This window comes from Oreochromis niloticus, linkage group LG7, assembly GCF_001858045.2.
Source record: "Oreochromis niloticus isolate F11D_XX linkage group LG7, O_niloticus_UMD_NMBU, whole genome shotgun sequence".
Lineage (NCBI taxonomy): Eukaryota > Metazoa > Chordata > Actinopteri > Cichliformes > Cichlidae > Oreochromis > Oreochromis niloticus.
The window spans coordinates 43731765-43757953 of NC_031972.2; the positions used below are offsets into that span (position 1 = coordinate 43731765).

Here is a 26189-nt window from a genome sequence, read left to right on the forward strand (position 1 = left end):
AAAAACACAGTTAAAACTCCAAATTTTATCCTCTCCTTCATCCATCCACTGGGCCAGACTGGAACCTTTGATGGGCCGATTCTGGCCTCCAGACCTTATGTTTGACACCCCTGTACTAGAGGAACTGCAGTTTTTGACTTTTGATGAATAAATATAAAATTAAACTGTCAGTGAAGTAGAGAGGGAAGCCAGCTCATGTACCGCCGCAGTGACCACGCGTTGCATAGCAAGGCCTTTAAGTCTGAAGGGCATCTGTATGTGTGCTGTGAGCTTATGCAGTAGTGTAAGCATTCAATGCGCTATCCTGCTTTTTGAATATAAAAAGCTATAAACAGTGATCATGTTGCTTCCATTAAGACACAGAGCTAGGGAGCTGGCCACTTTAACATCATGTGGAGCTACGCAGATGAGACCAAACCACATTTCCACATTTCTATAGGCGTCTGCACCTGCTTTCCCTTATTTCCTCCCTTATTATTTATAGACTTTGTTGCATCCTCAAATAAAGCATCCTAATCCAATAAGCACCACCTGTCTGATTGTTCTGGGTGGTCCTTTTGCTCCTGCTCACATTCTCATGTGCTTACATACAGATACACAATTACAAAGAACTGCAGTAAATATTTACCTCCAAAGTGACTGAAACAACTGCTAATAGTAGTGCTTACTGTAGCAGAGTGTATGATGGTTGTGTCATTGAAAGTTGTTGCCTTGGTCTTATCTCTTTTAAGCTCATCTTGTCATAAACATGGAATGAAAGTCAGACGTGTGTTTGCTGCTAAACATTTGGACGAAACTCTTGGATATGAGATGAAATCTATTCGACTGTCTCACCGCGTACATATAAAACTTTGTTGTGTTTGCTTGATGGTGTGTGTGTTCATCCCCCCCCCACCAGGTATGGTCATTTCTCAGGTATCAACAGGAAAGTCCAGCTCACCTACCTGCGGAATGGCAAACCTAAAGCATCCAGTGAAGAAGAAGGTATCGTACTGAGACACTGATTGTTGTGTGTGCTGGGTCACAAAGATAAATTATATGTAAATAAATACACACAAACGGTGATTGGAAGTGAATGTCAGTGTAATCAGTCACCAGTTAGTATCTGTGTTTTGGAGCCTCGCCTTCAGTGTTTTGGTTGCACCTCACCATGGACAACATTATTTGTCAGTATGGCTACAGAAAATGTTTTGGGTTTTGATTATTTATATAAAGGAAAATCAAATGTTAAAATTCCAAAGGTAACTTTCTGCTTCTTGTTTCAGATTCTAAGAAGGATGGCCCATCTCTGCTGCTGGTGTTGAAGTGGGGTGGGGAGCTGACGCCTGCAGGCCGGGTTCAGGCTGAGGAGCTGGGCAGGGCTTTTCGCTGCATGTACCCCGGAGGTCAAGGTACCAGCCAGACACATGCTCTAGCCTATAAGATGTAGTTACAATGGCTCTCACGCCTTCTGCTCTGGTGTCAGTTTTCAGTCCTCCTTTGTAGTTTCTAAAAACGGCACCGTTTGCAGTGCCAACACATGATAGGAGTCATACATCCACTGTGTGAAAAGAGGTCAGGCTGAAACGGCTGTGTTAGAGTTGACAAGCCAGATTTTCAGGCTTCCAGCTGCCACTGCACTCTTTTTATCCCACCCATTGTCATTTGTGGCTGCGATGATGTAGAAAGATTGCTGACTCACTGTTGCCAAGAGCAGAAACGTTAAAGTCTTACTCAACAACAATTTATTATTATAGTGTGGGACATCTTAGATTGTAGTAATAAAAATAAAAAAACATTAGAAAGGCTGCTCGTAGCAAGTCTCTTAAGTTTACTGAAAAGTAAACTGAGGAGTTGCATACACAGCATCTGTAAATAAAAATTACTGATGCCTAAAGTAATGATGGGCTGCACATTTTTCTTCTTGGCGCAGCCCCTTAGCTCATCTGCTGTTTGAAACAAACTGTTTTAGACAGCAGTAAACTTTAAGTAAACTTTGCTGTGATTGGCCTGGCCTTGCAAGAAAAAGGTGTAAACAATGGGGGGGTGGGGCTTCTGTGCTCACAGTCAAAGCTCTCCCAAAGACGATCAAATTAAGAATTTCACTGTTGTCAATATCGTACAGAACAAACACCGGAAAGTGTTTGAACAGGTTTAGTATGAACAGCCAGCGCTGTAACAGTGAGACAGAAGATAAGGAAAACAATGATAGGGATGAAGGACTTTGGTGACCTAGTTACACTGTTTATATATAAAAAGTAAGATTAATTAATTTCTTTTAAATGGAACAATCAGTTTAAGTTTAAAGAAATTCATTGCAGTTAATTGGTAGTAAAATAATCTTTAGTTTCAGGTGGAAAAATTAATGAGACTAATCTTGCCACTTCAGTACAATCACTCATGTCTTGCAGACACCTTCTGAGGACATTAAGTCACATTTTTACCTCAAGGCTTTAAAACTGTTTGAACAAACTGCTGCTCCATAACAGAGTGAACTCTCTCTGTTGATGAAGATCATGTGGTCTGCACCACAATAAGCAGGAATTATGACCTGGATTTAAGAGTATACCGTCAACACCAGCTTAAACAGTCTGATGTGAAAGGTCGTTGAGATTAAACAAAGATGCTGAGCTGCAACTCTAGCGAAGGCTAACAGTATCAGGACAAAAATGAGAATCAGAGGACCTAAACAGAAGTGCAGTCAGTGGATGATTTATTAGGTACGCATGTAAAATCTAAGACAATACAATCATCTGAGCTATAAAATTCCTTATTACATTCATAATAATAACTACTGCTTACTGACACTTCTTACTCAGAGAGGTATTAATTTGGCTCTATTCATTCCTATAGTGTTGTAGATTGAATTATACTGATTTGTCCCACTCTAATAAAATATAGTCTTTTCAATAAAGATATAATTCACGTAAGACTGCTGTAACCTTACATCGTAGCCATTATGCTGGAATGTTCAAAAACCAGGAAATGTAATAAAGTAACCAGGAAGTGTAACCTCAAGTATGAAAAAAGAACTGCTTACACATTTTTTGCAGTACTGATTTAAATTCATGACATTCAATATTTTTTTTTCTATTTTTTTTTTAAAAACAGTAACAGTACCTAAGCTGAAAATGCTGCTCGCACTGCCACCTAGAGGCTGTACCAAGTTGTCCTGCAGTTAGGTGTGGCCTCATCTGAGAACACCCAAAATGGGTTTTGTTCAAAGTGTTTTAAAACAGAAAAGCAGCTTTAATTTTTCTCTGTTCAGATTGAGCAGTAAGAAGTCAGCTGCATAAAGGCTTCTCTCGACTTTATGTCCCGTAGGTCTTAAAATTAGCAATAGTGCCATTTAGTCATCACCTGTCCTACTCAAAGGTTTGTTTTGTGGTGCATGCAAAACTCAAACTATAAAGAAAACCAACCTAAAAGTAGACATTGTGTTGCTTCTTTTTTATCTATAAAAAGAAGACAATTGTCTCACCCCAGCCACTGTTTTCAATCCTTTCTTTCTCTCCACCACAAGTTTTGTCGATTAACTCTGCTCTTCTCTGTTGTTGTTGCTCTATGTAAACTACTAGCCGGTAATCGCCGGTCCCTTGGCTGCGATTCCCCTATTGACTTTGGTAAGAGAAGGGTTTCCTGGATATCACCGCTCTTCCGCTCCTCTGTCATTCTGAGCGTTTGTCGCTCCGTCCACTAACGTGGTCTGCTCTCTCCTCATATCATCATGATTTTGGTTAATTTCACATGGCGACTAGTCCTGTTTTGTATCAGATTGCTGTGGACTGCTTTATTTTGTGTCGATGTGTTTCCAAGATGATCCTCCAATGTAGACATTGTTTAGGTCACTTGCCCGTACATATGCGGGCAGCTAAAGTGACTGGAGCTTTTCTTTTTCAAAGCTAACGCGCATCATCTCACACTAATCCTACTGCATTTTTTTTTTCATGAGTTGTTGAGATGTTGTTTGATAAAACCTATCTATTTTGGCCTGTGTTAAAGCTTTAAACAGGGATATGTCTTCATCACGTCCCAGATTTGCTGATCTCTAAATGAGGCATGGCGATGCAGTGTCAGGCTACCTGCAGAAGAGAAATGCATGAAGCATCAGTGTGATTTGATCTGTAGCGTTAGTTTGCATCCACCCCCTACATTAACATGAAATACTGAGAATGTTAAAAGACTTGGTCTGTTTTCAAAGAGAGGTAATCTAGGATATTTAATCTCATCTGCAGGGGAGTTATTGTCACAAATTTTGGGGAGACTACTAAAACTTCAGTTCACTTCACTTTCACTTCATTTTATTTTCAGCTTAAACAACAACATTTAAGTTCACATTTAAGTGAAACGAACCCTATTAAAATCTGACAAGCCGATGCATTTGAACTGAAAGTGATGTTGCACTCGCACATGTGCTGTACTGGCCCGTTGTGCAATATTTGATGGAAATCTTTGCTACTATTGGGTACAATCAAAACTAAAATTTGTTTTTCTCTATTCTTTCAACTACCTCACCGACTCAGTCGTTTCTTTAAAAAAGAAAAAGAAAGGAAAAAAATGTGTTGTACTGTACATCTGAGTGCTGTAATCATGCCAGTTAACTGTGGCGCTCCACTCTGTGTTCAATTCTACAGGTGACTATGCCGGGTTTCCTGGCTGTGGCCTCCTGCGCCTGCACAGCACTTACCGCCATGACCTGAAGATCTACGCCTCTGACGAAGGAAGGGTGCAGATGACGGCTGCTGCTTTTGCCAAGGTAACTATCTCACTGTATTGGAAGACTAAACTCTTCATATAAATCTTACTTTATCACTTAAGCAATTCTGATGGAGCTTGAGGAGAGCATTTAAAGCAGCTTTGCATGAACGAGACCCACTCGTTTGCCATAAATAGGGGCTGCTTGGCTTGCTTTCCTGGCCAGTGTGGAATTTATGTTCCCACTGCTCAATACTAAACACAGTAGTGTGATGGTTGTAAAACAGCTAACTGATCATCTGCAGAGGAATGGTCTGTTTGAAGAGTTTGAGTCAGGTTGAGAATTCACCACAACATAGAAACAACATTAGTTAAGGTTATGAATGAGAAGACAAGCGTAGTGTTGAGAGTGGACTCATCTACTTTGTTTGCCTCGGGTTACTCGGCATGACTTAACCCTCACATATTTATCTGTTATTTTTCAACCATTTCAAATCTGATGCATGTCTGCAGGGTCTGCTGGCTCTAGAAGGGGAGCTGACACCTATCCTGGTTCAAATGGTAAAGAGTGCCAACATGAACGGACTGCTGGACAGTGACAGCGATTCTCTGACTGACTGCCAGCAGAAAGTGAAAGCCAGGCTGCACGAGATCATGCAAAAGGACCAGGACTTTACAGAGGAGGACTACCAAAAGGTGTTGTCACACATGGAATTGCTCAGTTAGTGATAAGCTGTATGGTGCAATTTCTTGTTTGCAAGTAAAGTCTCCAGTTAGTTTAAACAGTTAAATGTGCCTCTTAATCCAGATAAGATTTGGATTATCCAAAGAATTTTGCAACTGCTCATACATATATTGACAGTCTTTTCTGGCATAATCTCTTGCATGGTGTTTGGCAGAACATGTTATCTATTTACTTCTGCTTCTATCGTGTCCCAGTTGGCTCCGACTGGCAGTCCGTCACTGGTGAACTCCATGAAGGTCATAGAGAATCCAGTCAAAACCTGTGACAAGGTGTATGCCCTCATCCAGAGCCTTACATCGCAGATCCGAAAGAGACTAGAGGACCCCAAGTCTGCAGGTACTGAGAACCTGCAGAAAGGATCACTTTTAAAATGTTTTACTGTTTTTAAAGCCTCAGTATTTATTTTAGTCAAGTGTTACGTATGAATAAGGTTGATGCAGAAAAGCTTGAAACTATAGTGTATATATGGACAAGTTCAAAAGTATTGACCCACCTCTCATTTCTTTATATTCTGGTAGAAAATTGGAACTATATGGAGTTATTTATTGTAACATGAGGTAACATAAATATAAATGTAGTATAAAAGGAAAAAAAACAAGGTTTTGTACAATTCCAACAAGCTTGAAAGTTGGTATTTGGTATGATCGCCGTTATTCTGCAACACAGCCTGTACTCTGTTAGCCAGCTTTCTCGTCATTTCTTTAAGTAGTCGTCAGGAATAGTTCTCCAGGCTTCTTCAAGGACATTCAAAGCTCTTCTTTGGATGTTGGCTGCTTTTTGTTCTGTTCTCTGTTAAGGTGATCCCGCCCTGCTCCATTGTGTGTTTTTTCTATCCAGTTATGCTTCTATTACATCAGCAGTGTGATTGCCATGGTTTCATGCTAAAAAGTGAAGCCGTTGCGAATCAGACGCTTTCCGTGTGGTTTTGCGTGGTTAATCAAAATCTGAGGGTGTTTTTTCTGTATTTATAATTTTAACAAGGTCTCCGACACCAGTGACTGAAATCCAGCCCCAGCCATGACAGAGCCTCCACTGTGTTGTACAGGTGGCTGTAGAATGTCAGTGTCCCCCCAAAAAACTTGTAACAACCTTCAGAAAGCGGGAGACTTAATGTTCAAGAGCCTTTTTAAAGATTTCAATAAAATCTGGCCCTATGGAAGCAAAATATAAAGATTGACAGTACTGGATTGATTTTAAATCGGCCATCTTGTATATTTAGGGTTTTTTAACAATGATAAAATTGGTCACTCTGTATTTTTTATTTGTTTTCTCCAGACCTGCAGCTTTACCACAGCGAGACGTTGGAGTTGATGCTACAGCGCTGGTCTAAGCTGGAGAGAGACTTCCGCATGAAGAATGGGCGCTACGACATCAGCAAGATCCCGGATATCTACGACTGCATCAAATATGACCTTCAGCATAATGCCTCTCTTGACCTGGAGGACACACGGGAACTTTTCAGACTGTCCCGTGCTCTGGCTGACATAGTCATACCACAGGTAAATCACATCAGTGTCTTTAATTGTGTTTTTCAAGTGCTGCCCAGCACTTATTTTTAAATTTTCCACAAATGTAGCATTAGTAATGAGTGATGTAGCAACATTATTCCAATGGCGCATTTAAAATGTCATGTTTTAGTCAGAAAACCTTACCAGCGAGAGCAGGGTTCAAATCTCCATTCATGAACGTGTCTTCTGAATTAAAGTGCCTTGTCACAAATAACATGTAAAAACATGGTATTTTAATGGCTCGCTCTCTTGTTCATTGACATCAGGAGTATGGCATCAACAGAGCAGAGAAATTGGACATCGCCCAGGCTTATTGTGTTCCCCTGATGAAGAAAATCCAGCTGGACCTGCAAAGGACCCACGAGGACGAGGCTGTCAACAAGTTGCACCCTCTGTGAGAATGCAGAACACCACTGAAGCGCACAAACATGTCTATAAGCCACATGCATACGTGTATTAACAAGTATTACAAGTGTTGTGTTAATCACTTGTGTCTCTTCCTCCGCCCTGGTGTTCAGGTATTCTCGGGGTGTCATGTCTCCTGGGCGTCACGTCCGCACACGCCTCTACTTCACAAGCGAGAGCCACGTTCACTCCCTGCTCAGCATCTTCCGCTACGGAGGCCTGCTGAATGTATGCAGTGGTTTTGTCACCTTTGACTTTTTGATTTTCTGCATGTGTGCATGTGCACATTTAGAGGGCGAATTGCCAGAACAGAGCTTTTGTAGCGTTGCATTTATTGCAGTCAGGCATTCCTTCCAAGACAGAAGGCTTTTTGAAGATGACTTCAGTGACTTGTTCTAATAAAACTAAGCTGAACTGTAGTTCTAAGTTAACAGAATGCTTATGGACTGTCTAAATTAGACTGTAGAACCGACGTTTACCTTGCCCTTGCATGAATTTTCACACATCCGTGCTGTTGCACAGCTGTTTCATTTTACATCTGCTTCTCTTTGCACATCAGGAGGAGAAGGACCAGCAGTGGAAGCAAGCAATGGACTACCTGAGCGCTGTGACTGAACTCAACTATATGACACAGATAGTCATCATGCTGTACGAAGACAACAACAAGGTGGGCAGGGTGAAATGAAACGCATACCTCCTCCTCCAAACTGCAGCTTCCTTTGCAGGCTTGCAGGCTCCTTTACGTAGCCTCCTTTGTATATTTGTGTCTGTGTTTTGAGCAGGACCCCTCCTCAGAGGAGCGCTTCCATGTGGAGCTTCACTTCAGTCCAGGAGTAAAAGGATGTGAAGATGAAGAGACTATTCCTCTTGGATTTGGCTTCCGGCCGGCCTCCTCAGAGGTATGTGACAATACCGCACTCATATTGCTGGTTGAAAATTGTCTAAAAATGTGAAAAATTTCAGTTTCAAAACAGACAAGAGGCCATTTAAGATTTAAAAAAATAAAAGCTCCCTTATAGTTGCATGCTGACTTCAGGTGTGTTTTGTTGGTCAGAGATGTCAGTCACTTCTTTCTTCTCTGACCAATTAGAATGAAGACAAGAAGCCTAATCAGGGCAGTCTGGAGGACCTTTCCCAGGATGAGCCAGACCAGGCACTTCAAATCTCCGATCCAATCAACATTCAGCGAAGGTCTCCCATGATTCGGAACCGCAAGACGGGCTCCATGGAGGTACCAGACTGCCAGAGTTCAGTGTTAAAATGACAAAATGTGGTCTGGGTGTGTGTTTGTTTGCTTTCGGGAGTAGGAAGTGGCTCTTTTGACACTTTTGCCTGTCATTTAACAAGTGCGATGATGCTCTTGAAGCAACATTAAACATCAGGTCCCTGATTAATATCGTTGGTCTCTTTTGGCCCCACTCAGGTCCTCTCTGAAACCTCCCCCACCCATTCCACCAAAGGCTGCACATCCCATCGACTCTTCATATCCTGCTCACGTCAGTCTCCTGAGATCAAACCAGCCAGTGGCTTAGGTAGGCATCTAATTTTTGGAGCGAGTGTGGGAGAATGTGTGTTTTCGCTGTGTGTTCATATCTGCGTTCATGGCCTCACCGCTCATTCATTTCCAGCTGTCATCACTGCGCCTCCTCTTTTTTTCCCCCTTCACCCTCCCACTTTTCCATTTCACTTTCAGTCTGTCCCTCGTTTCTTTCGCATAGCTTCCACCCCAGCTTAGTTTAGCTTAGCAGCAGCCAAACGGGATCAGAATCCAAACTATGCTGGCCAGAGGTCAGCGGGGAAGAGTCATGTTCACAGCCAACTGCAGGATCATTGCGTCATATGGTGATCAAAGACGTGTTCCTCTCCCCTCTAGGTGATAAGGTGACAACACGGTGGACATGCTTTACCTGTGTGTGTGTATATATAATTTAATTTCATATTTCAAAGGCATCCACAGATGCTAATACCTTCATAGTCAAACAAAACCAGACTCTCTAGTTACTAATGTTTGCCTTTTCTTTGTTTAATGTCAGTGTAACTGATATTGACTTGACTAACATAAACTAATATAATTAGTAAAGATTATTAATATTGCAGAAGTGACTTGGAGATATAACTCAAATCCCTGCTCTAAATATTGAGGTCAGCATATGTGCTGATAACCCAAAGTTCAGGTGTTTGTGAATAGCAGCCAATCAGAAGAAGCCTGGCTGAAAGGGAAGGAGAAGGGAGCAAAAAACCCAAAAACTAAACCTAACCAAAACTTTTTGTTTAACACAGTGGATGAACTGAGGAGCTGGACCGAGGACCAATATAAGATAAATGATTATTTTTAACAGTGAATTATACAAAGCATCTCTAGTAGAGGCCAAGAATAAAAAATACTGGCGACCACAGTTCTACCCCTCAGCCTCCTGGTAAACGGCTGTGGTATTAATTTCAAAATCCTACGGCGATGCCTGCCCAGCAGGATTAAGCCAAAACCCCATCAGCCATATACAGCTGTGGGGTAAAAAGGTTTAGCTGGAACTGAGCACACAGTAACAGGTTACCTTTGAGTATACACCTATTCTCAGCTGTTCAGGAGACCAGTTTGCTGCATTTATTTTTTCGGATCAAGTTTGATTTTTTTTTTTTTTTTTTCCAGTTCTTCACATGTGAATAAACAGATCTGACCAATGCATTTAGCTGCATTTGGCAAATGTGTGCTCGAAGCTCAAAACTCAAGACAGTATTGAATGACAAACTCTTAAAAATCTACTCTAAATGTTATTAGTCTTTTAACAAAACATTTTTGGTCCCATACGTAAAGTTAGATATCAATGTAGGTCCCTTTGACCTCTTTAAATTGTTCCGAATCAAACCGCTCTGGGTCCATGAATGTAGTTTAACCTTAGCCTAAATAAAGGGACTTTTGAAGGGCATGCAACATTCAACAACCTGCTAACACGGTGACACTTACAAGCATGACATGCTTCCATCTAAATAAAGACGTGTGGAGAAAACCATAAAACCAACAATGTGAGGAGAGAGCGGAGTCGTGGTGTGGAAAAAAAACAAGAGATCGAAAGCTTTCAAAGATTAGCGTACATCAACCTGCGTCACTTCTTACTGCTGGATATCACCAGGGAATGAGTGATGGCCCTTTAAAAATCCTTATTGTTTTAAATGTCACATCGCTACAGTAGGTTAGCGTGCCCCTTTCTGTATAATGCACCGATCGTCGTGCTGCTCGGTGCTTAATTATCACGTTTGAAAGCAGCAGTTGGCTTTATGTCCACATTACATTAATGTTTTAAACCCTCTCTGAGTGGAGCCACTCAGTTTGTTGTGTGCTACGTTGCTGAGGTCACAGATCTCCACCAGCACACTGACGCTCTGTCAGCACAACGCTTAGTTGGAGTTTCACATATTTAGATAAAGTATTCATTTAAAGTCTTTGGAAATTGAATTTGTCGTACGAGTATGAGGATTAGTTTGTTTTGTGTGCAGCAGAAGTCTGAAACTCATTTCCACTCTCGGCCTGCTTGATATGCTATTGTGACGGTTGTATAGAAAACCCACGTGTTCTGTGCATGTGCACACATCACTCACACAAGGGTCTTACAGACTGAGTCACTGTTCTGAAAAACCTTACAGCTTGCAGCTTGCATGTCATCTAGGTATTTTTTTCCTTCTATTATAAACTTTATCAAATCTATATAATAAATATCTGTGCAAGATTTTTTTTCTTTAGTGTTTACAGGGTTGTTCATACAGGTAAACTCATTTTTCCCAAAGCACAAACACACTCTTCGGCCACATCATTTAGTGTGTAATTTAAAAAAAATTCTCACCCTTCACACTTCCACTTCACCCATCCCTTCACCTCTCCCCCCACACTCCCACGGCTCCTCCTCCACACAGGCTCGCTCTGCTCTGGCCTCTTCAGTGCCTCAGCCCTCGGGGTGTCCTGTAGCGCCCCCAACCTTCGGGACTACGTCCGCACACACCACCGTCACCACCACCCGAAGCCTCCTCTGTCCCCGGCAGTTTGCCGTGCAAGAGTGGCATGTTTGGTACGTTCACCACGCTCTCTGTCCTCTCGCATGGAGCTGGTCTTTTCAACTGTATCCATTTGAAAAGCTTTTTTTTTTCCTGGCTTTGAAAAGTTTTTTTTCCTTCCTACTTTATGTTTTTTTGCTCCTAAATTCATCTTATTGATTTTTGGGGACAAAACAAATCAGCAGCTGCAATACATTGCATCATTTCTCCTAATGATTTTTGCCCTGCAAGAATGGGCAGCAAGGGCACTGATTTGACAGCAGAGGGATTGGCTGTGTAGTAAATGCTGAGCATGCAGGCTGGAATACAATTAATACTTTTCCACATCAACTTGACCGCTAACCGATCAACCCGCTCTCCTCTCGGATTCAAGTGTTTTGTCTCTCTGTGCATGTTGTGGTAACATATCCTCTTTATTTCACAATCCTTCGTGAAGTGAAGTAGTTTTGTGTCTATAAGCCAAAAGCCTGGCTTTTTATTTTTTCATATTAATCACAATTTACGGCAATCCTTACATTAAGAAACTCGGCCTGTTATGTGGAACAGATATAAGACCCAGTAATCCACCTTAAAATAATCCCTTTTCCCTGAGTCTGGTAACGGCGGTAATGGTAAGTGAAAGAAAGCTGTTTTCACAGCCACCAGGGGTCCTTACAGCCGGTTTAATTACCACAAACATCTGGAATGGATGGATTTCTCATGGTTGCAGCTGGTTAATCACACAAATTTGTTTAGTGCTTCCCGAATATGAATATGAATGTGACTCATCTACAGGTGACGTCATCATTTTCCTATTAGGTGTATTTATGCATATGGATCCGAACTGCAGGGATTTTTTTTTCCCTCCACTGCAGCTTTTTAAACACAGCAAACTGAGCCGGTCAGTTCATCCACTTGGTGTCACTCTGACTGCAGAGCTACACACTGGCAGATGCTTTACTTTCTCAGCTCTGTTGCATCAGTCCTATGTGCTGCTGTCTGAGAGACAGGTCGGGGTCTGGACCTGACGTCAGTGCAGTTCGTTTAAAGAAAAAAAAGAACAGGGCAACAAGAGATCGTTTTATTGCTGGAAAGGTGAAAGAAAGTGCACACTTCAGATCTGAAGATGGCCTGCAGTGTCCGTGGTAAGTGCACTTCAGAGAGGTGGTTCCCAACCTTTATTTTACAGCTTTCCGAAATGCCTCTCATCATGTTTTAAATTTACTCCTTTGAATGGATTCTTACCTGACATAAAAGTGGGTTTTCTTCTTTGGTAAACCGTTTATTACATGCATAAGCTTTACAGAGCTTTATTTCACCTGTCAGCTCAGGGGTTTTTTTCTGTTTTATTCTTCCCAGTCTGCAGCTTTACTGCGTTAGTAAAAACTACGTTACACCAACACATTGAATGTGATCAACAGCCAGAAGCAGTCAGGCTGGAGGAAAAAGGAGATGTGTTCCTGTCGGTGACATTTAGATCAGCACACTTCTTACGTCTGTTGTTTACTCCACCCACTCCACAGCAGCCTTAGCACTCAGTCTCCACTCTGTTCATTCAAAGATGACCCTCCTTTTCACACAGCTCTGTTGGCAGACAAGCACTGATGAATCGACAGGCCAACTCTCTCCTAATCTGTTTTCTCCTTCTTTTTTTTTTTTTCTTTTTCCTTTTCCCCCCGTCGTGTTCAAACACACAGACTCACAGGCAGACTCAGATCCCAGCTGCCCCAGTAATGCCAGTTACCTTTCTTATCTCCTCAGAGCTGTTCTCTATGCCGGCAGTAAAGAGATTTTCTGTGTCGTATGCCAGGCATCCGACTAATGGTATGTCTGCCTTTTTTTTTCGACACTCCTCCAGTTCTCCTCTTATCTTGCATGACCGTTTTGTGGGAAAACATTTTCTATGTTTTCTGTTTTGGGAGGTGTGACGTGTGGCTACATTACTTACATCATCTCAGATTTTTAGTTAAATTTTTTTTGTTTGTTTCTCTTTCCCTGCACACCTTCGGTGTTTGGGTTTTGTTTTGTTTTTTACTTGTGTTGTCAGCCCTTCACCTCTAACATCACCTGCTCTGCCTGCAAGTGTTTTCATCTCCAATCCTGCTGTTCACAGGATGGTTAGCTATGTGGAATATATCGTCTTCCTTATATATATTTCCATGAGTAGATAATCAATGCACATAAGAAAATTTTAAAAATCCTCACTGGCATATGCACTGTTGATTCTAAAATAATTTCTTTTATAAATGTCTGAGTCTTTGCTATAAATGCCAAATAAAACTTTAAATAGGAGGTTTTTCTCTTGTTTTAATTTAACCCCAGTTTAACCACACACATACTTACAGTGATGTCACAGTGTACTGACCACACACATATTAGACGTCCACATCACTGATGCAGGGTCATAAATTCTAAATAAAATCTTGACCTAGCCATTTTAGGTAGAGCTTCTGTTAATCAAGGGGGTCTGTGGTTCAATCCCTGGCTGTGTGTGTGTGTGTGTGTGTGTGTGTGTGTGTGTGTGTGTGTGTGTGTGTGTGTGTGAGAGAGAGACAGTTGCAGAAAAGTGAATGTGTGATATTTGCTTTACCTCGTCACACTTAGTAGTTGATGTACACGTTGCTGCTTTAGTGTTTCCATATTACGGCCTTTTATGGTATTTGGGGCTTTATATGAAAAGCTCAGAAACAGCTGATCACATGTTTGCAGTTTGATTAGTGCTGGCTGTATGTCAGCAGAATTGATGTCAGCTGAGCCACAGGAACCTCTCACATGTTGATTCGGAGTGGCTGAAGAGTTGGTGGAATTCACAAATCTCATATGTTGACACGTTTTTTTTGTTTGTTTGTTTTGTAAAGACAGCTGGAACCACAGTCATGAGCCTTTCCCTCCATTTTGCTCTCTTGCTTCTCTCCTGTAGTCAAGTTTTGATTTATAATAATATGCGTTGGTAATCCATTTTAAAAAGTGAAAGTTTTCTTAAGATCCACTAACATTGGTGTGATCTGCTTTGTTACAGGTATTTGCTTTCAATAAATATTATTCTTATGTCGGGCAAAAATTGAGCTGAAGAATGGGTCAGTAATGAACTTGCATTCATCAAGTTCACACAAACACATGTTTGAGGTTCTGTGGTGTCCTGTTAACTGTTCCATTTGTAAATATGCAAATGTCTGGTCTTTTATTGCAGATTGAAAGCTCATGCTGCTTTCTGATGATGGGATTGAGTGGTGCATACAAACAAGTTAGGGATGAGTCACCAGTAGCCAACTGCCACACAGTGAACGCCGAACCTTTGAACCCACCCCTGAGTGTTCTGAGCCCCGGGGCAGTTGCCCAATTCGCAGAGCTAGTGATATAAATCTGTCAGAAAGTCACGCCTTCATGCTACAAATCTAAAATACGACTTCTCTTGTCACATTGCAGTTCTGTTGCCACACATACAGTTTCTTGAAAAATAGCCCTGGGGTTCACTGATGTTTGAGCACTGATTGACTGAAAAAGCCTCTCATTCAGATTACGTGGAGCAGATCTCAGGTGTGTTTTTAGTCATTCTTTTTTTCCCCTGACTTCTCTATTTGACCTCAGGCTATCTGCTTTGCGTTTGATTTCTTTGAAATGGAAAGGTGGGACTGAGTCTGTTTATTTCTGTTTGAGCCGTGAGGTTTTTGTCTGGCGCAGCCTACAATCGACCGAATGCCCTCCGGTCGCACTGCTTTTCAGCTCCTCCCATTTCTGCTCCTGCTCCGCTGCACTTTCCAGTTCTACTCTTCTCTCCCTGCTCTGCCTCTCATCCCCTCAGAGCCCTCGGACGTGCCTCACGTAACCCAGCTGCTGGAGTGGCTTCCTGCTGAGACAGCCCTGCTGGGCTTTGCCCCTCTGGCTGTGGATGGGGCCATGGCCCACCACCTGCGTCACTGCCCCTACCACTTCCGCCTCTTCAAGACTGAGCTGGTGTCTAGTCAGGAGCTCCCAGAGTCTCACTCCGGTCAGCCGCTGCAGTCCTTGAAAACACTTGGTGCTACCTCCTCTTTCTCACTTTAGTCCCAGCCAGTCGGTGCTGGGAAAAGTGGGATGCTGCCAGTTCCAGTTCAGCTTTGCATCTGTTGTGGCTCATTGCTTTTATTTTTCTTCCAGCCTGTGCATTCATTTTCCCTCCTAGGTCTGCCTGTTAATGATATCTATAGCCCTGCCTCATGCTCCATTTATTGTCCGACTATAAACATTCTTATTTTGCACATCTGCCCAAAGATGCAAACGCTGTATTCCTCTGCTTATTTAAAGACACAGTGAAACTATTAAAGCAACTTAGCTTTCACGCAAGCACTGCGGCCCTCAACTTTTTTTAGGTGTCACCTGACAGAGGTGCACAGGAGGGGAAAAAAATCTAATGGACATCTAAAGGTCATTAAGTTTCCAGCTTCCCAGCTGAATGTCCATGTAATGTCCACTCGTGACATTAGTGGAGGTAATTGCCCAGATAATTCCAGTCAAGCAAGGCTGAGGCATGTGTCCTGAACGCTTCACCCAGATGGAGTATTCTTAGGAGAATAATTAGACCTGAAGTTTGAGAGGCGTGAGGAAGGACAACTTTCTGACCTGAATCTTGTAACACTGTCTTGGGTTCATCTGTAAAAACAACTATAATATCCAACTAAACCAGAATGTTTTCCTTTCATATAAATGGCACAGAAAGAAATGGACGAGCTGCATCCACACTGCTGGGAATACACGGATGGGGTCCCTCTGAATTCTCCACACTGTTACCTGCTTGGTTTTCACATCATTATAATCCCACATCACACAGCTTTGTACCAGGCATCTGGCAGATTAAAGATGAGTTTATGTGACTCAGTTCAAGGGAAATTTGAGTTCTCACATCTTTATAAGATGGTTCTGATTTGATGTGAGCACTGAGAAATGATCATAGAGTAAGGAGCTGTAGAGACTGTTAGCATTATTGTAGTTTCATTCTTTGTCTGGGTCCAAAAGGGGAGAATACTATGACAAGAAGTGAGAAAAGTGGTCAATCCATATGAAATGTGATGTGTATATATTTTATTTATTTATTTTGAAAGGCTCAATAAGTAACCGAACAATCAGGACCTGATAAGACACTTTGAGCGTATTCTTTAATTTCACTGTGTCTTTAAGTCTTTTCATATGAGTGGACATTTACGGCTCACTTGTGGAATTGGTAGAACATGGCAATTCATTTTTAAACTTTTTTTTTAAAAATCTCAAATTATAACAAATAATACATCTGCAATAAGGACGACTAATGGCTCTACATGCATACTGTTCAGTCTGGTGAACCAGACTCTTTTATGCGCTGGTTAGAGGCCTGCCTAATTGCATTGTGTGCATGTTCCATCCTGAGCAGTGGGTGCAGGAAAAAGAAGCCTTTACAGCTGGGCTTTTGTTCAGGTCTGTGTGGAAATACATGTCGGATATTGATGGCGCTAATTTGGCCTTTGCACTGGGAAGTAACAACTGGACCTCCACCGTGTCTTCCTCATCAAAATAACAAAATATCTCTTGGCCGGGTTGAAGATATTTGAGAGTCTGTCTGAAAGATCTGGGTCATCATCTGTTGGCTAATTTTAATTGGCTAATTAAGTGGCGGCCTGTCAATCGTGTAAAGTGTTTGAGGAGCAGGTCCTGGCACATTGTCAGCTTAACACAGCTTGCTTGCACTCAGCAGAGATGACCGTCTGTTATGACTTGTCGCGTCTTTATCTGCATCTGCCTCGTATGTTTATGTCTGCCTTTGTGGAGAGTGAATAGTGCAGTGAAGGATCTGTGAGCTTTTTTTTTCTCCTCTCACTGCATCTACTGTGTGAGCTGAATTATAAAGTCCATGTGAACGCACTGCAGCAGAGATGAGGAGGGAAAGGTGATAAAAGCCAACTAATGTGTTTTTATATAACGCCTGCTCTATTACACAGTACACTAAAGACAGCAGGAGAAATGCTGTAGCATGGAACTTGTCTGAACTGGCAAAACATTTCCTCCTGAGGCTTTGTAATATCACTTTAAACGATAGAATAATTTTTCTGCTGTCATCACATCTTTGGCAGGAAGCTGTTTTCATAATCCACAGTAGTCTTTGTTTTGTCAAATGAATAAAGCTGCTCAAGGCTGTATCGGGTAAGGAAAAGATTTTGTGTTTAGTCCATTGAAGGCCTGAAGGCCTTTGTCGTATCCTGCCATTCCTGTTCTTGTTCTAAGCTTTAGATTAAAAAGCAGAAGCAACAGTTTGTATAATGTTCTTAACTCTTGAAAGTGCACACGATCCCATGAGAAACATTAACAACAAGCAACTCAACTAATTATAAATTGATATCTTGGCCCCTTGAGGCCTTGAAAGGTTCCTCTCCATTAAGCATTTCGTTCCGCTTGAATTGAATAAGTTGTTTTAGGGAATAGCCGTGCACACATTTGTTGTTGTTGCACATTATTCATGGTGAAGGCAAGGATGACCAGCATGCTGTCTGGGTAGATGGATAAAGGTGGAAGCAGCACTTCAACCTCCATCCATTCCTTATTGTCATCATAGAGCTTCATGTTCTCTGTTGGGCTACTGTGAATGCTGATGTTTCCTGCATGTGTGAAAGTCACCTTTTTGCCATGGCAAGTTGAATTTCACAGGATGTAGACTCCCCCCCCCCCCCCCCCCCCAAACAAAAGCAAGCAAAATATAGAAATGTAATTATGAACACATATATAAATTATATAGAACATAAGAGTATAGGTAATGCAATTACATATGAAGAATCTTCTGTTAAAAAAACATGATTAATTGATTTTTTTAAAGAACACACAGTTTTTCCTGTTCATTTCCTCTTCATTTCATTTTCATAACGCCAATATTAACAACCATTAACAGACCTCGAAGAAAATTAATCTTTTATGTGTAGTTCGCAGTTCATTACAACTCGCGCTGCAGCTCATCATCAAATCTGTGTTGGTGATCCAACCCAACCGGCTCAGGAAAAAGAGAGGGGGAAATAGACTGAACATTTGTACCGGTCCTATTTACAAATAAATAAATTAATAAAATTACACAATATAGACATAACATTAAAACCACCTGCCTCCTTTTGCTGCCAAAACATCACCGACCCGTCGAGGCCTGAACTCTACTAGACTCCCAAAGGCGTACTGTAGCACAAGGATTGCATTTAGATCTGGGGAATTTGGAGGCCAAGTCAACACCTCAAACTTATTGTTGTGCTCCTCAAACTATTCCTGAAGTATTTTTGCTCTGTGGCAGGGCATATTATCCTGCTGAAAGAGGCCACAGCCAGCGGGTAATACTGTTCAATGAAAGGGTACGTGGTGTGCAGTATTGCTTGGGTAGGTGGTACGTGTCAAAGTAACATCCACATCAATGGCAGGAACCAACATTTCCCACCAGAATATTATCCGAAGCATCACACTGCCTCAGCTGGCTTGCCTTCGTCCCATAATGCATCCTGGTGCCAGGTCTTCCCCAGGTAAACAGCTCACATGCACCTGACGTAAAAGAAAACACAATTCATCAGATCAGACCATAGTCTTCCATTCCTCCATGGTCCAGTTCTGATGCCCTTTGTTGGTGCTTTCAGCAGTCAGCGGGGTCAGCATGGACACACTGACTGCTCTGCTGCTATGCAGCCACATACACAACAACTGTGATGCTCTGTGTATTCGGACACCTTTACATCAGAACCAGCACTTTTTCAGCAGTCTGAGCTACACATACCTCGTCTGTCGGATCAGACCACACAGGCCAGCCTTTACTCCTCACATGCGTGAGTGAGTCTTAGCTGCCCATGACGCTGTCGCTTATTCGCCACTGTACCAAGCACTGCACATCAGGACCACCCCACAATAGCTGCAGTTTTGCCAGATGCTCTGACAAGCACCAAACTCACTCCAATCCTTACACTTGTCCATTTTTCCTGCTTGTAACGTCAACTTTGAGGACAAAATGTTCACTTTGCTCTCTAACGTATCCCTAACAGGTCCCATGATGAAATCAGTGTTTTTCACTCCACCTGGCCATGCTCATAATGTTATGCCACATCTCCCCAGAATTTTATTTTCTTCTTTGTTGTTTCACAACCTTGTCTGCAGCTATTGTTAAGTTTTGGTTTATATCACACACTCCCCCTGAAGGAAATACCATTTACATCATCAGCTTAGAAATGAAGTTGACCTCAAGTACTGCCAGCTCATTGAACATCTTAAACACTCAAATCTTTGTAGTCCTCACCTACTTATTACATATACAAACTTCATGTATCAGCTCATGTACTTCATTTCAGAAACATAGAAGTATATCTAACATAGCTGCAACATGTAACGAATGTGTTTTCTTGTCATTTGAAGCAGAATGCTCTGTATCCATGTTAGAAACAAGACAAAAATATTATTTTTGTTCTTGTGGTCTCACTAACTCAGGAATTAGTTATTTGTGTTTGCATTAGATCTGACTTGCTTGTGTTGTGTAGCTACAGCCAGTCAGCTGCTGTGAGAGGTCACACGCTGCCGACTGTAGATCTTGTGTGCAAACGTTTGTGTGGCTGGTAACAAATATAAATCACTGCTAGATTTGATTTGATTTTTTCTTAATATGGCACTCAAAGCACGTGGAACCGTAATGCACAGAGAGCAGTACTTTCCTCACCTCTCTTCCTGCTAGTATACGATCGGCTGTATTGTATCCTTTGTCCTGCAGGCTTTGAAGGATGCTCCATGGTGCCTTCCATCTACCCACTGGAGACGCTGCACAACTCGCTTTCCCTGAAGCAGGTGGACGAGTTTCTCAACTCGGTGTGTGAGAGCAACAGTGAGGTCCAGGCCAAAACCATGAAAGGTGTGAAAGCTTCAATTTAATTTTTGGTTTATAGAATTTGATCGTCGGATCTTGAGCATGAATATAAATGGCCACAATTCACTGGTTTTTAATCTGTTAATTAATATAAAAACCTTTAAATAAAGCCTGAGAGTGGGCACTTAAATTTCAAAGCCATTTCCACATCTAGCAACAAAACATCACTTCCTGAATCCAAAAGCAGAAGAGAGCAGAGTTTCTCAGAAGCATAATGAGCTTCAATTACATTTGTAAACTGATCCTAATGTGTTTTCTTTTCTCTCTCTGCTCCAGCGCTCTCTGGCTTGTTTGCCTCTCAGAGCCAGATTTCTCTCTATAGCCCGCAGCAGCCTCTTTCCTCCTCTGGATCTGAAGCATCTCTTCGACCGCCCAGCCAGCCTTTGTGGCGTAAGTGCAATGATTTTCGTGGTATTATCAGTGTGTTGACCTGCTTTCACTGCACAAAGTGTTTTTCAAGAGGCTGAAACCTCTTTAAACATGTCGGCTTCATGTTTAAATATTCACCCTCCTTACTATCATGTAAAAGTCTCAATGACAACATTGCTTAGTCAACTTAGCAGCATTTATGTATGTGCTGTTATATTAATGGATTATTAGACATTCGATTATGACCGCATGTGTCTCACTTGCTTCTTAGCTCACTAAAAGACATGAATGTTCATAATAGTGTGATGGGTAAGGGAAACAAAACAACCTTCTAAACATTAGGCCGTTTCATTTTTTCAGCAACAATATTGATTCAAGCATTGATTTAGCATAAGAGCGCAAAGAACACAGGCCAGATGTCTTCTGTTGTTTGACGTTTCACACAGATTTAAATGCTTCAATACTGTTGTTACTGCTACAGCTCAACCGATATAATGATTTTTTTTCTTCTTTCAGACACACGAAACAAACAGATTTCCCCTAAAATGTGTCATGTGTAGTTTTTTCTGTACATGTTTACACTCTGTCCAGCTCTGCTTGGTTTTGCTGTTTGTTGAAGGGCGTTTGTCCCGTCTCTTCTTCTTCTAAATTGTCTTTTATTGGCTGTTAGAAATGCTGATAAATCAGCAAATGGCTAATGGCAGCTCAGCTAAATCGGTTCTAGTTACCACAGTGAAGCTGGAATCTCAGGTTGGACAGATAAAACGCAACACTTTATCACATTCAGAAAAATCATAGACTGTGCAGGGGGCTGGATGTAGCCATCGAGACGTCAGCCATGCTTTTGTGAAGCGTTCATATGTGGATCAGACGGTGGGGTTTTAAGATAAGTCAGCCAACAGCAGCCAGCTTGCTTACACAGACACAGATGAACTGCTAATTAGTGTGTAGGGAAAAAAATGTACAGTTTTACTCAATTGCACTGACAGACTGTCCAAGTCTGCTGCAGTTTTAACTACAAACAATCCACACTTTTTCTCATATAATATAACTGAAATGCTTCGAAATGCAGATTTTCACCCACCGTACAGCTGCTCTGGAAATGAATATAGAGACCAAAACACGGGAGTCTAAGCACACTGATTTACAGACTCAAGTGGCCGAAAGAGGAACTGCAATTTTTGGCCATTTATTGTCTTTTTTTTTTTTTTTTTTTTTTTTTTTTTTTTTTTTTTACATCACTTGATGTGTTATTAAAAATTAAAAAAACAAAAAACAGGGTAAAAAATAAACCAATTTGTGACCTAGTAACAAATAGCACACTTATGAAAATATTTAATAAAAAAAAAAACAACAAAATGTCCAAAGAAACTAGAACAAAAAAATGTGTGGTTGTTGTTTATAAGTATATAAATAACAGCAGACTGTGCAGCAGATTACACCGCAGGATCAACCGTCACTTAAAACTGAAGTAAAAAGGACTGAAAATCACAGCCGCTTCATCTTTAACCAGCTCATTGTCCTCCTTTCTCTCTCAGATGGTGAGCTGCGCATGTTAGACGTGTACACTCGGTTTGGGTGGCTGCTCCAGATTCTGGTGCCTGTAACTGCACAGAACTCATTTAGCCTCATTTACCACACAGTGCGCAGACAGATGGGGAGGGACTTCTTCTGCTGGTCGTGTAACTCCATGTGTTCTCTTATCAGCTGTAGTTACAGGGCAGCTGTTTACAAGTGCAGCCCTGTGACCTGTTCAGGAACATTTTTAACCACAGTTTCTGTCTTTAGTGTACATCATTTAAACCCTTATTCTTGATTTTGTTGATTTGTGACTGACGGTAAATCTTGATCATATTCTAGTCGCATTATTGATATAAACATTCATGTGGCTCATTTTATGAAACCCAACACACAAAGCAACAGTTTACATAAAGTTTCCCATGGCAACGAGATGAAGAGACGAGCAGATGATGCTTTCCTGTTATTGTGCCGGCTCGCTCCCTCATTTGTGTTCACTTTGTGTCCTTCCCCGTGACGCACGTACAACAACAAATAACATGGCTCCTGACTCGCAGAGTGAATCGAGGGCTCCGGGGTGGAAAGTAATGGGATTATTAGTTGCGTCATGGATAGACTTTTTAAAACATCGACAGTTTGTACCAGTGGGGGGGAAAAAAAGTGTTTACAGAGAGCTGTGTGTGTGTTTTTTCTGTTCAGATGGCAGCATCCCCTCCAGTGCTGTATCCAGTGCGGGCCCCTCATCCCCGATTACAGAGTCTTCTGGTCTGAACTTCAGCTTCAGTGAGTAGGCCGTCCGTTTGGAGAAACACAAGGACCTCTGGGAATCGGAGGCCACGGTGTAACGACTTTACTTCCTGCGCTGTTATTCAGCCTTCTGCACATATTCACGATGTCAGACGCGATATGATCAAACAAACTGTGCACGGTGATTCTCCTGCTGCACCCTCACTGCACCACCACTGACTGCACTATCCTCACCACGCCTGCTCTTCTCCATAAAGAGGAAATAAAGAAAAATACGTGGGACTTCTCATCGCCTCGATCCGCCTCCTCAGATCGCTGACACTTTCCTGAACCGTCCATTGTGCCAACATTCAGGCCATTTGTGCCTTTAGTTTAATTTGGATCAGAGCAGTGCTTGCTGTTTGCTCTGGAGATGTTTTTTTTTTTTTTCCTCACACACCAGCAGTCTGTTTTTCTCACCTGAACTGCCAACATTTCCGGTTCAAATGCGTCACGGGCTTTGAGTCTGTGGTGGATTTCATCCAAAGATGTCAGCACGCCTGCTTTCTAACCAAGGATTAGATTATCAATACTGCTCTCATATCTAGCTGCTAGCTCAGCTTGGCACATAGACTGGGAATGGGGAAACAACTAGCCTGTTTTAAAGGTGGCAGAACAGTAGTAGTATTTTCTTTTTATAAATTCTATGTTTTATCTGTTTTCTTTTTTTAAAAATAATAAATAAATGGAACATTAAGTGTTAGTTTTTCAAGCAGCTTTACCTTAGACAAGGCCACTGTTAGCTGTTTACATTCGTTAAAAAGGCTGAACTACCTGCTGGATTTGAGAGTTAATCATGTTATTTAAGGCTTCAGTCATACAGACTTAGAGACCAGTTAGCAACCTGCTGATGTCGCTAGTGAGCACTGACGTAAAACATCCTCGTGATTCCTTTTTATCAGATTTACCACAGTCACGTGTAGTTTGCATGGTAGATGCCAGTCTGTCTGTAAACACTCCCGTCAATAACTCGAGAACCAGACAAACAGGATGGTCAAACTGATACCAGAGGTGCATCTACTAAAAATGTCGGACAAGTTTGAATCTAAGAGGTGTGAAAATCTTGTGATCACTCGAGTCTGGTTTGCTTCGCACTTATCACAGTTTCACTGCTGCTTGGTGACTGTTTGTTGACAAGTGTTCAGACAACAGATGGGATCTGCACAGCCACCAACCAATCGTCAACTGAATAGTGATACTCATTTTTTCCCTATTTGTCGCCGACCCGTCTCTAAGCCTGTGTGTGACTGAAGTCTACCTTGTTGCAAGAAAAGAAGGAAGGGTAATTTAACCAAAAATGTCAAAATGTTTCTATATCTGTTTCACACATCAAACGTCTGGATTATAAAATCAGTTCTCCCTGCAGACTGAAAACCATCATGTAAAGCTTGTAACACTGTAACCAAAGCAACCACAGCCCAAATACTCTCTAATGTAACATACAAAGCATCTGCAGAGATGCAAGTTTGCATTGTGCCTGATAAATTATTCCTCACATGATTTTTGTTTTACTTCATGCAATTTAAAAAAAAAGTGTAGTATACTCTTAGTAGTATAAGAGTAGTATATTTTATAATTTTTCACTCATGCCAGCCTGATCAAGCTGTTTAGCTCTGTGTTCGTCAGCTGTTAAGTAGAAACAAAGATGCATCTGTAAATGTGCCTTCAGATAATAATGTGACATTAAATCCAAATGTTAGGAATCTGCTGTATACTTTTACTGAGATGTTTTAGAGTTACAGGGATAAGCCACTTGATTAAGGTAGTAGTATAGTTGTGTCTGCAGTCTGTCACACCATATACTGAGATGTGTTTTAATGTCAAATGACTGTTTCTCATCTCGTTAATCATGCTCAGGTAAAGCAGTATAATCCAAAGGTTGCAACTGCTTCATCAGCTTGTGACTGAACTGTGGGGCGGTCAGTTCACTTTCAATTCAAAAAGTAATTAAAATTAATTGAAATTCCAAAATATATGTTATTACTTTGACAAAAGCCTGTAAAGAAAATGAAAAGCTGAATGTGATTGTGGACATTGTGTTCAGTCGGCATCGTCAGCTTTAACAACGTATAAACAGCAGAGGGGGGGAGTCCCTCTTTTCATTACAAAGCGGTTAAATTGAAAACGAACTGACCTTCGAAACTTGAAAAGTCTGCTGTTGAATGAATTTCTGAATTTTAGCCATCTGGTAAAAGAGTTCTAGATTTTTGATTTGAAGGCTAATAACCTGTTTTTATCGTAACTGTGAGTTGATGTTGGTGTAGTTGTGTATTTATGTGGTTATTTAATGTCAGCCAAAGAGAGGCGCGCGTGCGCGTGTGTGTGTGTGCGCGCGCGCTCTGTTTAACGAGGTTTAAAGGTGTAAAATTTCTGTGATGCCCTGTCTTCTGTGGTTCAGGTCAGGCTGTGACATCGGGGAGAGAAGAGGGTAATAATAAAAAGAGAAAATTAAGAGTGAAAGTGTTGTTTAGTTGTTATCAAGCACAAAAATCATGTTGCCACACCTGCTGCAATAGATGGGCTGTGTGTGTGTGTGTGTGTGTGTGTGTGTGTGTGTGTGTGTGTGTGTGTGAGAGAGAGAGAGATGTTTTATTGGGCACAGTCCAGACACATAAGTCTGTTATTGCCCCATAAACAAACCGGCCAACCTCCTGTGTTCATGTTTCTCTGCTCTTCTTCAGCCTTTTCCTCTCCCTTCTATGTCTAATTTTGTGTTCCTCTCGCGTCATTTATACATTTCAAGACTTTTTTTTTTTCCCAGTGTTCTATCGTCCAGTTTTGTCTTCCTTTGCTCTATTAGAGCTTCAGCCGCTTGTGTTGACCATAGCTGCATGCTAAGTGGATTGAGTTGATGTCATGTGATCAGGTGATTAGATATAACAGTTCAGAATTTGAACCAGTGTACCTAATAAAGTGGCTGATGATTGGATGTCAGCTACTGATTGTGACATTCATCATATTTGAGAACACAAACATGGTTGAAGAATTATTTTCCTGTAAAATTGTACAATCAGGCAGCTTTTTGAAACCAGAGAGGTCGCCCCCTGCTGGACATTAGAAAGAATGCAGTTTTAAAGCACTTCCACATCACCTTCACCATGAATCTATAAATGTTTTTGAGTTTCTAGTGTGGATACAAGATATGGTTTGCTGACAACAATAGGCTTGCTCTAAAGCACGAGATCACATCACATCACCTGTTAAAGCTTCAACTAAAGCTTCCAGGGGAACCTTAGTGGGAGCTTTAGTCTCCCACCTGCCAATGCAGTGGAGTCGGGAGGTC

At 41.5% G+C, this 26189-nt stretch overlaps 1 protein-coding gene across 7 annotated transcripts in view; it reads left to right on the forward strand.

Moving 5' to 3' along the window:
• LOC100701407 (inositol hexakisphosphate and diphosphoinositol-pentakisphosphate kinase 1) overlaps positions 1 to 25366 on the forward strand; it is a 54304-nt gene extending 28938 nt beyond the window's left edge. Inside the window, exons 15-31 of one of the 7 annotated variants that reach the window (XM_025908988.1) lie at positions 899 to 984; positions 1266 to 1391; positions 3558 to 3602; positions 4614 to 4735; positions 5188 to 5370; positions 5614 to 5755; positions 6695 to 6918; positions 7194 to 7321; positions 7446 to 7560; positions 7892 to 7999; positions 8115 to 8231; positions 8423 to 8563; positions 8756 to 8864; positions 13117 to 13179; positions 20081 to 20218; positions 20510 to 20623; positions 22820 to 25366. In XM_025908988.1, coding sequence (XP_025764773.1) covers positions 899 to 984; positions 1266 to 1391; positions 3558 to 3602; positions 4614 to 4735; positions 5188 to 5370; positions 5614 to 5755; positions 6695 to 6918; positions 7194 to 7321; positions 7446 to 7560; positions 7892 to 7999; positions 8115 to 8231; positions 8423 to 8563; positions 8756 to 8864; positions 13117 to 13179; positions 20081 to 20218; positions 20510 to 20623; positions 22820 to 22911 — 2053 coding nt within the window. In that variant the 3' untranslated portion in view covers positions 22912 to 25366. Of the gene's footprint in view, positions 1 to 898; positions 985 to 1265; positions 1392 to 3557; positions 3603 to 4613; positions 4736 to 5187; positions 5371 to 5613; positions 5756 to 6694; positions 6919 to 7193; positions 7322 to 7445; positions 7561 to 7891; positions 8000 to 8114; positions 8232 to 8422; positions 8564 to 8755; positions 8865 to 11238; positions 11391 to 13116; positions 13180 to 20080; positions 20219 to 20509; positions 20624 to 22819 lie in introns of those variants that run through there. The other 6 variants (XR_002062911.2, XM_019361688.2, XM_013264199.3 and 3 more) reach the window with 6 other exon arrangements.
• The last annotated feature ends 823 nt before the right edge of the window (positions 25367 to 26189 follow it).